Raw genomic sequence first — 13,687 nt, forward strand, 5'->3', positions numbered from 1 at the left:
ACTCAGTTAATTTTGAATCAGTGTAGTTTGTTGGAAACTTCAATAGGTAGCAAAACAATCCTTATTCCAACAATTATAATCCTGGTTGAAGGAATCACCCCAACTTTTCATAAAATAACAATTAGGGATCTTCACCAACAACAAAGCCAAAATTGCCTCTTGGATTTCAACCTCAAGCTAGAGCTTTTATGCTTGAAAAAAAGCCATCTATGGAAGAGTTATTCATGCAATTCATGGCAAAGGTTGATTCTTTTATTTATAGTCAAGCAACATCACTAAAGAATCTTGAGACACAAGTGGGTCAACTTGCCAATACTATTAATAATAAGACTTAAGGAACCTTACCAATTGACACTAAAGCCAATCCTAGAAAAGAAGATAAGAAGCATTGTAAGGTAATCACTTTTAGAAGTGGAAAAGAATAAATGAGAGAAGTAAGCAAGCAGATTCTCTAAGCAAGCCTGTTGAAAAAGAAATAGTGGTTGAGAATTCTAATGTACAAGCTCAAGAAAATGAGGCTAAGTCCAACCCACCAACACCACCTTTTCCTTAATGTTTTCATAAACAAAAGCTTGATAAGTAGTTTTAGAAGTTTCTAAAGGTATTTAAGAAGCTCTAGCTTAATATTCCTTTTGTTAAAGCTTTGAAACAAATGTCAACCTATGTTAAGTTTCTAAAAGACACTTTGACTAAGAAGAAAAGATTGGGTGAGTTTGAGACAATTGCACTTACTAAAGACTATAGTGCTATCATTTAGAATAAGCTTCTACCAACGCTCAAGGATTCGGGTAGTTTCACCTTTCCATGCACTATTGGCACTTTATTCTTTGTAAAAGTTTTAAGTGATTTGGGAGCAAGTATCAATTTGATGTCTCTGTCTATTTATCAGTTTAGGGAAATCAAGCCTACTACTGTGACCCTACAACTTGTTGATCAATCTCTTACCTATCCAAAGGGTATTGTTGAAGATGTGCTTGTTAAAGTTGATAAGTTTATCTTCTAGTAGACTTTATTATACTTGACATGGAGCAAGATTGAGTTATTCCAACTATTCTTGGGAGACCATGTTTATGTACGACTAAAGCTCTCATTGATGTTGAAAAAGGTGAACTTACATTGAGGGTTCAAGACCAAGAGGTAACATTTAATATTTTTAGAGCTTTGAAGTTTCCCATTGAATCTGAGGAATGTTTTGCATCGAATGTTGTAAGTAGTGTCACAAATGAAGTATTTAATGAAAATTATCCCATTGATCCACTTGAAGCATTTCTAGTTGTTACTTCTGAAAGGGATGATGATGAATTTCTTGAATGCTTGAATTTTTTAGATGTTTCAACATGATTTGGAACTAACATTCAATTTGAGTTTTTGGGCATTCTAGTCTTTTCACTAGCCAAGCCTTTATTGAAGAACCTTCTATCTTAGAACTCAAGCCATTGCCAATGCAGTTGAGATATGATTTTCTTGGTGACTTATTTTCTCTTCCTATTATTATTTCTTCTTCTCTTACTAATGTGCAAGAAGATAAGCTTTTGCAAGTGCCAAGGGAGTATAAGACGGCACTAGGACGAACCATTGTAGACATTAAAGAAATTAGTCCATCTTTATGCATACACAATATCCTTCTTGAGGACAACCATAAAGCCACCATTGAACGTCAACGTAGACTTAATCCTATCATGAAAGAAGTGGTCAAGAAGGAGATCATTAAGTGATTGGATGCATGCATAATGTACCATGAAAAAAGTTGATTAAACGCAACAGAAGACTAAAGATTTATTTGAATTTTCTTAAATAACTCAATGACTTTTTAAAATATTATGTCTACTAAAAATGACGTGGCTGAACTGCAAGTAAAGTCTCTCTCCTCTCACACTTGGACATTATTGAAATACAAGTAAATACACAAGGATAAAATATCAAAATTTGATATCTCCACTCCATACACAGAGAAGGAATAAAGGGGGGAGAGGAATTTCCCATCACTTGAGCCGATGGGTACCTAATTTAGATTTTGTGGGCACTCCTAATAAGAGACAAAGCAAGAATTCCAACGTAACTTATAATCTTTGAGTCCTTTTCTTCCTCCCTCTCGGCTTCATATCATACTTGCCGTATCAAGGGCCCTTCTTGTCTTCCTTGCCCCATGTCTTTTCTACTTGGTACCGGACCACCTTTCCCACTATTTGAAGCTTCTCGAATCACTGCTTCACATTGTTAAACAAGACAACCAATAAAGTTAAAAAGTTTTACTTTTAATAAAATTCATATGGAACTCGATTGGCTAATCATATATTAATTAAAATCATAATTTTATTAGAAAATAAAATTTTGAAGATACAGTTTAAAAATTCAATAAAATTGGTTCGCTTCTATGTGTTAACTAATACATTTTAAGTTATAATTTTAAAATATAAATATGACCTTTGAGGTTTCAAAACAAGCACATAACTGTAATGCTAGTTATACTAAATCTACAACTAGGTTGTCCATGACAATAAACTCAGATCGATATTTATGTAATCAATTATCAGTTAATAGATATAAAATACGTCTTTAAAAAAAAAACTCTGAAGTTTATGTAATTAAAATTTTCCAATAACACAGTTAAACTTTTTTAACTTCTTTTGCCTTTTTTTCACCTCTCTCTCTAATATGTAAGATCTTCATAAAACAAAAGAAGACATCTACGAGTAAAATTACAATTAAATAACCATAATAATAAAATTAATTCATGGAAGAAATCTCAGACAAATACAAAAAATTGTGTAAAACTCAGCTCAATCCATGTAAGATGAAGCTTTAACATATTAGAGTTTTTTGCTAGCCATTCAGATCCAATTTTAAAGAGGAAAAATTTATAAATATTAAAATCCTACCAAATCTATTAAGGTTTGAAAACAAACACATAATTCTAATGTTAGCTACACTAAATCTAGAACTAGGTTGTCCGTGACAATAAACTTGAATTGACATTTATATAATCAATTATCAACTAATAGATATGAAATACATCCATCTTTCAAAAAAGAAACTCTGAAGTTTATGTAATTAAAATTTTTCGATAACACCGTTATATTTTTTTTTTAACTTCTTGCGTCTGTTTTTAACATCTCTCTCTCTCCAATATAAAAAATCTTCATAAAACAAAAAAAAAAAGAAGACATCTACGAGTATACATTACAATTACAATTAAATAACCATAATAATAAAATTAATTCATGAAAGAAACCTCAGACAAATAAAAAAAAATTATGTAAAATTCAGCTCAATCCATATAAGATGAAACTTGAACATATTATGGTTTTTTTGTTGCCATTCAGACCCAATTTTAAAGAAGAAAACAACTTTTTGTATATATGTGTACATATGTATATATCAGTAAATAAGCTGGTGACAAGGGACAACACCAATGGTTCTGACATATTATCTTGGCTGCATTATATCCACGTCCCCATGGTAGTAAAACACTTGCCAACACTTTTGTCCGCAAACAAAATATTATCTAGGAAGAAAAAATGTGGAGAAGAAGCAGAGGCGATGGGTAGGAAAGATTATGTGGAGATGAATGTTTAGGCACAGAGCGACAACTCTAGCCACCATCGCTTTCTGTTTTAGACTTTATTCTCCAGACCTCGTGTATCTCGCTCGCCCTCGTCCCATATGGTGTCTAATGGCACCGTCTTCTTCAGTGACTATTACACATGGCGTCTCATAAAGGAATTAAGATTTTGTTTTTCTTGTCATTCAAAAATTTTAAAATCCTACAATACCAAACAACCTTGTACAAGCGACGACATTGCCAATGGGCAATGGTTGAGACAATATCTTGGCTGCGTTCTAAGGGAAAAAGGCCCATTCTCCTATAACACTTGCAAACAACCTCTTAATTAAGAAGAGACAAAACAAAACTTTCTTGCCACAACCATCAATTCTCTTTTAGTCTTTATCCTCCTCGTGTTTCTCGCTCGCCTTCGTCCGGCACTACTACTAGCTTTATCTAGGGCCCCTTTGTCTTGCACGCATGCCAAAACCCCTAGTCTTTTCTTACTAAAAGATGCTTCTCATGAATGCCTTATCGGCATTAATGGCGACGCTCCTCCTTTCTATCAATTTTACACTGATTAGCATTGCTAAGCTTTGGAACTTATTTCGTTAAAATTTTAATCTGAACTTATTACCACTCTACAAAAATATCACGAGTGGGTTAATGAAAGTAAATCGCGCATGATCACATTCATGACTTTTGTGTAATATTTCATTTTTATTGACTATTTCTAAAATTCAATTTTTGAATTTGAGATCTTTTTAAAAACATTCTAAATCTATTCATTCATGATCACATTTAATATTTCATTCATGATCACATTAAACCCTTATTTAATGTGGGGTATTTTTACTTTTTAAAAACATTCATGATCACTCTACAAATCTCTCATGCTTTTGTTACAGCAGCCCCAACAATTTGATAACTATTTTATCTCCTCAGATTTTGTTTTGGAATAGCTCTCTCTTATATTTAGGGCTTTTTGAAAAAATGTCAAATAAATTTGTATAGCTTTGTATATATATGTTGGTTGTAAATTAGAAAATTAATGCAATCAATATTATTCAGATTATTCAATCTTGTTATGGTATCAAAACCTTATCTCTAACTAACTTCCTTTTTTTTTTTTTTTGTCGACTCTAAAATAACTTCTGATTCATCTCCTGATAACTCATCAATTGCTGCTAATCCTTCCAATCCTGTCAAAAATTTAATAACAATTAATTTTGTTGCTCAGCTGCCTCTCAAACCCATGTCACTTAATTATTTTTCATGAAAGGCTCAGTATAATGCTCTCTTATTCGACCTGGATCTTCTTGGGTATCTTGATGGCACACTTGGTGTCCCTTCCACGGTGGCTTACATCACAAAGCGTTTAAACTTGAACATGTTAAAAAAGACAACTAGATTTTTCTAAATATCACACTTGTCGAATAATATTTTTATTATTAGTTATATTCTTTCATATTTTTATAATATACATAACTTATATTTTGATAACCGAACCCATAAATTTTTGCATTATTTTTATGGATAATATATATTTTTATTTTTAAATTAATTAAAAATATTTAACTCCTTTTTATATAAATAAAATTTCAACATTAAACATAAATTTTAAAGCATAATTTTCTTGATGGAAGTGATTAAATTATCAACTTGATTTGAAATTTTAGGTAAATGATCAGTAGAAATTGATTATTAAGTCTAACAATTATAATTTTTTAAAATTTCATAATCGTACTATAGGTTACAAAGGGTGGTTAGCAATTGCCTAACCCTTATATGAATATTTACCAATAATTTTTTAAGTTTAGTTTATAATATAAATAAATGATCTCTAATATTTAGAATTATGGGTAATTTTGGCAAGTAAACACTACAATTGCAGTTAAAAACTTAAATAATAATAATAATAATAATTAATTCAAGAAAGAAATATTCTCAAGCAAATTAATCAAAAAAATTAATATAAAATTATGTTGAATCCGTATAAGATGAAACTTGAACATATTAAGACTATGCCACCAGAAGTCTTCTGTTATTTAAGCTAAAGATTTATAATGCTGGCAAATAGGTATGAATAAATTTCTAATGGCTTTTAAAAAAAAATTAGTGTTTTTCTTATCAGTGTGACCCAATTTTAAAGAAGAAAACTGTAAAAATATTAAAATCCTGCCAAATAACCAGGTGACAGGGACAATACCAATGGTTGTGACACAGAGCAACAACTTTAGCCACCATCACTTTCTGTTTTAGAGTTTATCCTCCAGTCCTGGTGTGTCTCGCAAATTATGATGCAAATTATATTTTTGATTTTATCCGTTTAAAAAATCTTTGATTAATAAGTCATTATGATGCAAATTAGTTATTCCAAAGCCCTAAAATGATTTTGCACCTGCCTATCTTGGCACTGCTTCAACCTCTCTTTCCTCATTACATTCATGGTACGCATTAGATCAAGATGAGGTACTAGCTTGCTACCTTCTCTCTCTATATACACATACATAGACAATATAAACACCAACGATGAAAATTATTTATCATTTTCTTAAAGGTTGTTGTTGTTGTGAAAATAGCAGAATAATCTCAAAAGAGTTGTCTATGATCTTACACAATCAACAGAATAAAGAAAGATAGAAATTAAGTACATTTGCAAGAACACAAAAAATTTATGCAGTTCAATCTTTTGATAACTTACGTCTACTGACACAATGATAAAAAAGGATTCACTAAAACAAAAATTAAAGAGGTCACAAGAACAATGCTAAACTCACCCTTATTCCTCTTTATCTTTAGACTCCCAAAACTATTTATGTGCATGGATGTTTTATATATATATAACTCAGTCTACAATTGAGTTGTTCATGACAACAAACTCAAATCGACATTTATATAATCAATTATCAGTTGATACATATGAAATACGGCTTTCATACAAAAAAAAAATACTCTAAAGTTCATGTCTTTAAATTTTTTCACTAACAGAATTAAATTCTTCATGTGGCTCTCTCTCTCTCTCTCTCTCTCTCTAATATAATAAGATCTTCATAAAACCAAAAAAGACATCTACAAGTAAACCCTACAATTAAATAACCATAATAATTAAATCAATTTATGGGAAGAAATCTCAGACAAAACAAAAAATGTATAATTAATTCGTTTAAGATGAAACTTGAACATATTAAGGGTTTTTTGTTGCCATTCAGACCCAATTTTAAAGAAGCAAACTTTATAAATATTAAAATCCTGCCAAATAAGCTGGTGACAAGGGACAACACCAATGGTTGTGACACTATCTTGGCTGCGTTCCAAGGGAAAAAGACCCATTCTATATCCACCTTCCCACGGTACTAAAACACTTGCAAACAGTTTTGCGTGCAAACAAAACATTATCTAGGAAGAAAAAAGGTGGAGAAGAAGCAGATCCGATGGGTAGGAAAGATTATGTGGAGATCAATGTTTAGACACAGAGCAACAACTCTAGCCATCATCACTTTCTATTTTAGAGTTTATCCTCCTCGTGTGTCTAGCTCGCTCTCGTCCCATATGGTGTCTAATGGTACCGTCTTCTTCAGTGACTATTACACCTGGCCTCCCATCCATGGTGGCTCACAAAGCGTTCAAACTTGAACATGGAATATAAAGGCATTAAGATTTTGTTTTTCTTGTCATTAAAAAATATTAAAATCCTACAATACCAAACAAACTTGTACAAGCGACTACATTGCCAATGGGCAATGGTTGTGACAATATCTTGGCTCTGTTCTAAGGGAAAAAGACCCATGCTCCTATAACACTTGCAAACAACCTCTTTATTAAGAAGAGACAAAACAAAACTTTCGTGCCACAACCATCAATTCTCTTTTAGTCTTTATCCTCCGCGTGTTTCTCGCTCGCCCTAGTCCGGCACTACTACTATCCTTATCAAGGGCCCCTTTGTCTTGCACAAAACCCCTTACCATGCACGCATGCCAAAACCCCTAATCTTTTCTTACTATTACGTGCTTCTTATAAATGCTTTATCGGCATTAATGGCGATGCTCCTCCTCTCCCTCAATTTTACACTGATTAGCATTGCTCAGCTTGGGAACTTATTTCGTTAAAATTTTAATCTGAACTTGATTACCACTCTACAAAAATATCACTAGTGAGTTAATGAAAGTAAATTGCACATTTATCACATTCATTACTTTTGTGTAATATTCCATTTTCATTGACCATTTCTAAAATTCAATTTCTGAATTTGAGATTCTTTAAAAAACATTCTAAATCCATTCATTCTATCTATTGCTACTAAAATTCTACATAATTTACCACTTCAACTCTATATAGACATTAATACATAGATTAAAAAAAAGGTAAATCTGTTTGACAATTTGGATTGGAGTTTATACATTTGGCAATGAGATGACTAATCCAATTAAATTTTAATGATGGCTAACAGAATTTATATTTAAATTTACTCTCATTTACATTGTAATAATTAAGTTTTTTTATTATTTATTTGTTATATGTATATATATCTTTCTAATTCAAGTCTTTTTCTTTCTAATTTTTAAAATATATCATCCTCTCAAAGGCTTTGGTCTGACAAATTGAAATAAAGACTCTACTAATAAGTAAAGACTATTGAGCAAGCGCGGATGCTTGTATAGCTAAGGGGGTTGTGACCCTTCCCAAATTTTTAAAATCATTTATATATATATAATATATTTTTTCTCTTAATGATTCTTTCCAAATAATTTCTTTATCTTATAAATAATACAAATAAAGAATAACAAAATGATTCCACCTGCCCCACTCAACTCTATTTTCCTTAACTCTTAAGTTTCTTCACACTCACATTTCATTCTTCGATAGGGATTTATGAGCTTGCTAGTTTGAACAAGAAAGGACAGAGACCACTCACTATTATTGTGTGAAATTAAGAAGAGGTGAATTTTTTTTTTGTCTTTTTCTTTCAAATTATATTATTGTTGGTTAAGTTCAATATTAGTTTAGAAAATTTTTAACCCTTATTTCTCTTTATCTTTGAGCTCAACAAAAGTTAATTAGCTCCACCTCTATTATTAAGGCTTTAGTCTAACAAATTTGGTAACCAAAACACAGCACACTAATCTCACGGCTGCCAAATCCAATCCCAGCAGTTCAATATGGAACTGTTGTCCCCAATAACAACATGCCAATGGTTGTGACACTATCTTCGCCGCGTTGTTAATAATATTCTTTGAGTCAAGATATTTTTATTCTCTATTAATGTCAAAATGCAAAAATCATAAAATGTTAAACTTAGAATTATATAATACTCTTCATCACTTCTCTTTTAGATAAAATTTTGATATGTTATCTTTGAGCAATATTTTTAAACTTCTTTCTAGAACAAGAAGAAAGAAAATCTAACAAATACACACAAAAATGAGATTGTTACTTCTAATAATTTCGATAATCATAAAAATAAATATCCTTTGTATATGTATATTGATTATTTGCAATATTCCTTTCTGATTATTGTCCAATATTGCTATTTTCTGAGATTGTTAATTGTACAATGACTTAATGTTGCAGTATAGAAGTCAAATTATAATAGGATTAAAACTCAATGTGAAACATAAAGTTTAAATAAACAAATATATTCTTTGAGAAGAGATTTAATAACAATAAAAATTAGGAAGCAAATAAGTAAATGTTAATAAGATGACTTTCATTATCGAGCCTCATAATTCATGTAGTTTTGCGTCTTGTAGTTACCACATTTCTGAAACTATTGATTTGGTTGTGTTGTGCTTTGAATGTTGCAGTAGACAGCATTCAACTGGCCATAAGATGACAAGAAGCCGATAGGTATAAAATTTTCATTATTTTTCATTATTAGGTAAATGCATGACAGATCCAAACAAAATTATTTACCTGCATGGAATTCGTGTGTGTATGTATATATACACACATGCCTTCTTGTCGTCTTATGGCAGTTGCATGTTGCAAACTAGTATATAAGCATGTGTTTAGAAGCACAAGCAAAAGCAAAGCAATAGCTTAGAATTTGTAGAAACTTTGATAACCAGACACAAAACTAACTATCATGGCTGCAAATCCTGCACTACTTGCAGTACAATATGCAGTGGGTGTTCCAGTATCAGCATCACGGTGCCAGCAGCTTCGTAGAAATTTGGTAACCAAAACACATCACAAAACTATCATGGCTGCCAAATCCAATCCAGCAGTGCGATACGAAACCGGTGTCCTGGTGTCCACACCATGCCAAGTACTTGATAGAAATCGGGAAAGTAGCAAAAGAGACAAAACTATCATGGCTGCCTATCCAATACAATTTGCAACAGATGTTCCAGAATCCACAGACTGCAACCTTAGGAACTTCTCTGGCGCAGAGCTAAAGCTGGATGACAAGACCTTTTGGGAAGGGTTTGATTTGGCTGCAAAGGACCTCCCAAGACAAATCCGAGATAAAGGGACGCCCATGTTTAAGCACAACGCATTTGGAGGTTCAGTTATAGGTTCAAGTGGGGGTCTTGAGTACGTATTCGGAGGAGGAGAATACAAGTGGATAATTGCCTGGAGCAACTCAAAAAATGAACTCAACAAGGTATTGCGTTGTATTGCATTCGTAACATACAATAAAATAATTAAAACCAACTCACACCATTAATCTATCAATTGCAGGTCTATACTAAGATCTTTAAAGGCGAGGTTGTTGGTTGGAATGCAATCAGAGAAAGTCTTGCCAAATCTGACGATAAAAGCAGCTGTAATGAATTTGGATACTCGTCAAATGCTGTAATTGACCAAACCAGCTCTATGCCCATAATGACGGTGACACTTTCGAAGGCAAACCCTGAGACGGAGCCACCAGCAGAACCAACAACTGTTGAGCCGCCAGCAGAACCAACAACTGTTGAGCCGCCAGCACCATAAGCATAAGCTGGCTTTGCTTGCTCATCAAACAGCGGGGTGAGGCTGTCAAAAATAACTAAATAATATTGTGCACTGCCGGCATTGCTGCACTACTACTACTACTACTACTATAGTACTATTGCAATAAATTTGACAGCCAGCAGACTTAACACTGCTACGTTCGAAGCATATCCGTGCTTAGTGTGTGTGTTTGTTATAAGTAAAAGTTCAGTGTAATATGACTCTTTGTAATTTTAGTTTTATCGTAATATAGTATAATAAAAGGTTTTTATTATCTAATTCTGATCACGTAATGCTTAGTCCACCTACATCTCTTGGACTCTTCAAAACTATTACTATAAGACTAAAATAAGAATATGATGATCAAATTATCCGTAGCCATAGGAGATCAACTATAAATTATACAACAGCATATCCTTAAGTGTGAACTTGTTACTTAATTAAGGCTGGCCAATTTAAACATGTCACTTAGATACCATCAGCCAAGAAAATAGCTTGTTGCTGGTTGTGCTACATTTTAGGAACCTGATTTGTTTAAATGATTGTTTTAATTAGAAATTATAATAAGCTTTTCACTGTTCATGATCTTGGTTAAATTTTGTACATAGAATATAGATATTACTTTTAGATACCATTAACACCCATAAATGAAAATTTGAAGTTCTAAATTTGTCTTTCATAATTGATACCATATTGTAGAGATTTTGAGAGAAATTATAGGAAACAGACTTAGAAAGTTTTTCAAAGAGAGAAAAACAAAAAACAGAGCAAAAGAGGAGAGAAATTTTGGGGAATTGACTCACACTATTTTCATTCCCTTTTTAATATATATGCCTCCTACAAATATGCAAAATATTCCCTAATTCATATGTGACCTAGGGATTGTAAAAACCTGCTGAGCACACAGAAAAAAAACCTAGGTGTTTTTGCTCAGTAACAATCTAAAAAAGACAAAAAAAAAATGACTTAATAGCCTTACAAAATGACAAGAACAATATGGAAAAAAAATTTTCAAAGAAAAAAGAACAATAAGAAAAAAATAAAGCACTTGCTAAACGACACTTTAGACAAGCGCTTCACACTTTAAAGAAATAAACAAAATATAAAACCATGTCATTTTGCCATCTGTCAGCTGCTTTCTTCAAGCATAGTTTTTTTTCCGAGTAAAGCTTTAACCAGTTAACTGTCTTGCTTAACTGATTAAAGAGTTTCTATTTTCCACCACTTCAAGCTTTAACCAGTTAACAATCTTGCTTAACTGATTAAAGAGTTTCTGTTTTCCACCACTTCAAGCTTTTAACCAATTAACAATACTTCTTAACCGGTTAGAGAGTTTTTGCCAAACAAGCTAAAGATCATTTTTCAACACACCCTTATGATCTTTAGCTTGGTAAACACCCAGATTAAACATTAGTGCCTCAAATCTGTCTTGACTCAGCCCTTTGGTCAAGATGTCAGCCAGTTGTTCATTTGTATGACAATATTGAAGCAATATTTGATTCTCCTTTATTGCCTCTCTAAGTGCATGATATTTAACCCTGATGTGCTTGGTTCAACTATGCTGTACAGGGTTTTTTGCTATAGCAATTGCAGACTTGTTGTCAACATTCAACATTGTACCCTTTACTTGCTCAAATCCCAGGTTTGAGAGAATTTTTCTTAGCCACAGAATATGATTTACAACAGCAACAGTAGCTACATATTCCACCTTTGTCTATGATTGCACAACTATTTCTTGTTTTTTGAAGTTCCAAGAGAAGACTCCATAGCCAAATGAGAAGCAAAAACCGCCAGTACTTTTTGAATCCTTAAATGATCCTGCCCAATCACTGTCAGTATATTTATGAAAATCCCAACTCTTTGCCTTACAATGTCTGAGACCATAATTTGCAATGCCCTTGATGTACCTTAACACCTTTTTAGTAGCCTTGAAGTTCATCTCAGTAGCAGACTGCCTGAACCTTGAAAGCAAAGTAGTAGAAAACATTATATTTGGCCTTGTTGCAGACAAATATAGCAAAGAACGAAACATGCTTCTGTAAATAGAACAATATGCATCAACTGTACCATCATTCTTCTTGAACTTTTCACCAAATGTTAATGGTGTATGCATAGGCTTGCAGAACTCCATTTTAAACCTCTTCCGTCGCATATTTTGATTGATGTACAACAATTTGATTTGAACTTTGTTGAACTTTTATTCCAAAAAAGTATGTCATCAAGCCAAGATCAGTCAACTCGAAAACTTTCATCATCTAGTCCTTTAATTTCTCTAAATACTCTACATCCATTGTAGCTCTCCAATTCACATCAAACTTAGCTTCAATAAAACTTGTTGGATCTACCACAACTACGTTACATCTGTTATAGACATTTGTACCTCTAACTGCTTGACTTTCATCTTTAATATGTGCTGAATCATCATCATTTTCTTGCAGCTGATCTCTGTTAGCTAAACTCAGTCATTCAAGACTTTCTGCACTCTGTCTTTTAAGCTTACATACTATGCGCAGCTTCTTAGGTTTCTTTTTGTCTGGTAGGCCTTGAAACAAGTCACTAGAGGCCATCTTAACCAGTGAGTCATAGTTTACAGGACCCATTCTTCTGTACCAAAGATCAGAAGTTTCATGCTCACTATAGAAAGATATATTCTCAGCATTCATCATATCTAATGGATAATAGTTACTTTTCATTTTAACTGTTTTTTGAGATTTCAATGCATTAATTTCTTTTATAACTAAGCATTTGGTCATTCACTTTTCAAGAATCTATTTTGAATCAATTAACTTTAAAAAATATCACGTTTTGATCACCTATGTTTAGTAAAATATTTTGATCATTCAAATGTTAAAAGTTGGTGACATAAATAATGTCATATGATAAATAACTAACATGGACCTACCACGTGGTTAAGGTCAACTTAGACAACCGTTAGCTTTGAATGATTGAATGACTAAAACCTTAATTTTAATAAATGTTAGTAATTAAAAAATAATTTTTCAAAATTAAATGATCAAAACAAAAACTCTCAAAAAATTAAATGATCGAATGAATAATTTTCTCTATAAAAGAAATTTTTTTCAAAGGTATGCTTCTATTAACTCAATAAAGCAATAAGTTAGAAAATTAGCTTTTACTATGGTGTATTCTACAGTAAGGCTAACCTTACTGGAGGTCTAATTAAAATAATTTTTTAAAAAATAATAA

General features: G+C 32.2%; 1 protein-coding gene across 1 annotated transcript; it reads left to right on the forward strand.

Moving 5' to 3' along the window:
- The first annotated feature begins 9,581 nt into the window (after positions 1–9,581).
- On the forward strand, positions 9,582–10,759 carry LOC18587026 (uncharacterized). The gene is made up of 2 exons (XM_007010672.3): positions 9,582–10,151; positions 10,229–10,759. Exons 1-2 carry the CDS (start codon positions 9,630–9,632, stop codon positions 10,478–10,480), a joined length of 774 nt encoding a protein of 257 aa, XP_007010734.3. The 5' UTR covers positions 9,582–9,629; the 3' UTR covers positions 10,481–10,759.
- The last annotated feature ends 2,928 nt before the right edge of the window (positions 10,760–13,687 follow it).

The sequence above is a fragment of the Theobroma cacao genome, chromosome 10, assembly GCF_053813885.1.
Source record: "Theobroma cacao isolate CCN51 chromosome 10, ASM5381388v1, whole genome shotgun sequence".
In the NCBI taxonomy this organism is placed as follows: domain Eukaryota; kingdom Viridiplantae; phylum Streptophyta; class Magnoliopsida; order Malvales; family Malvaceae; genus Theobroma; species Theobroma cacao.

Excerpts from the sequence above, each read along its gene's own strand:
- LOC18587026 (XM_007010672.3), top strand. The coding sequence starts at position 9,630 with ATGGCTGCAAATCCTGCACTACTTGCAGTACAATATGCAGTGGGTGTT. Across the intron at positions 10,152-10,228 it reads CAAAAAATGAACTCAACAAG|GTCTATACTAAGATCTTTAA; the intron begins GTATTGCGTTGT and ends TATCAATTGCAG.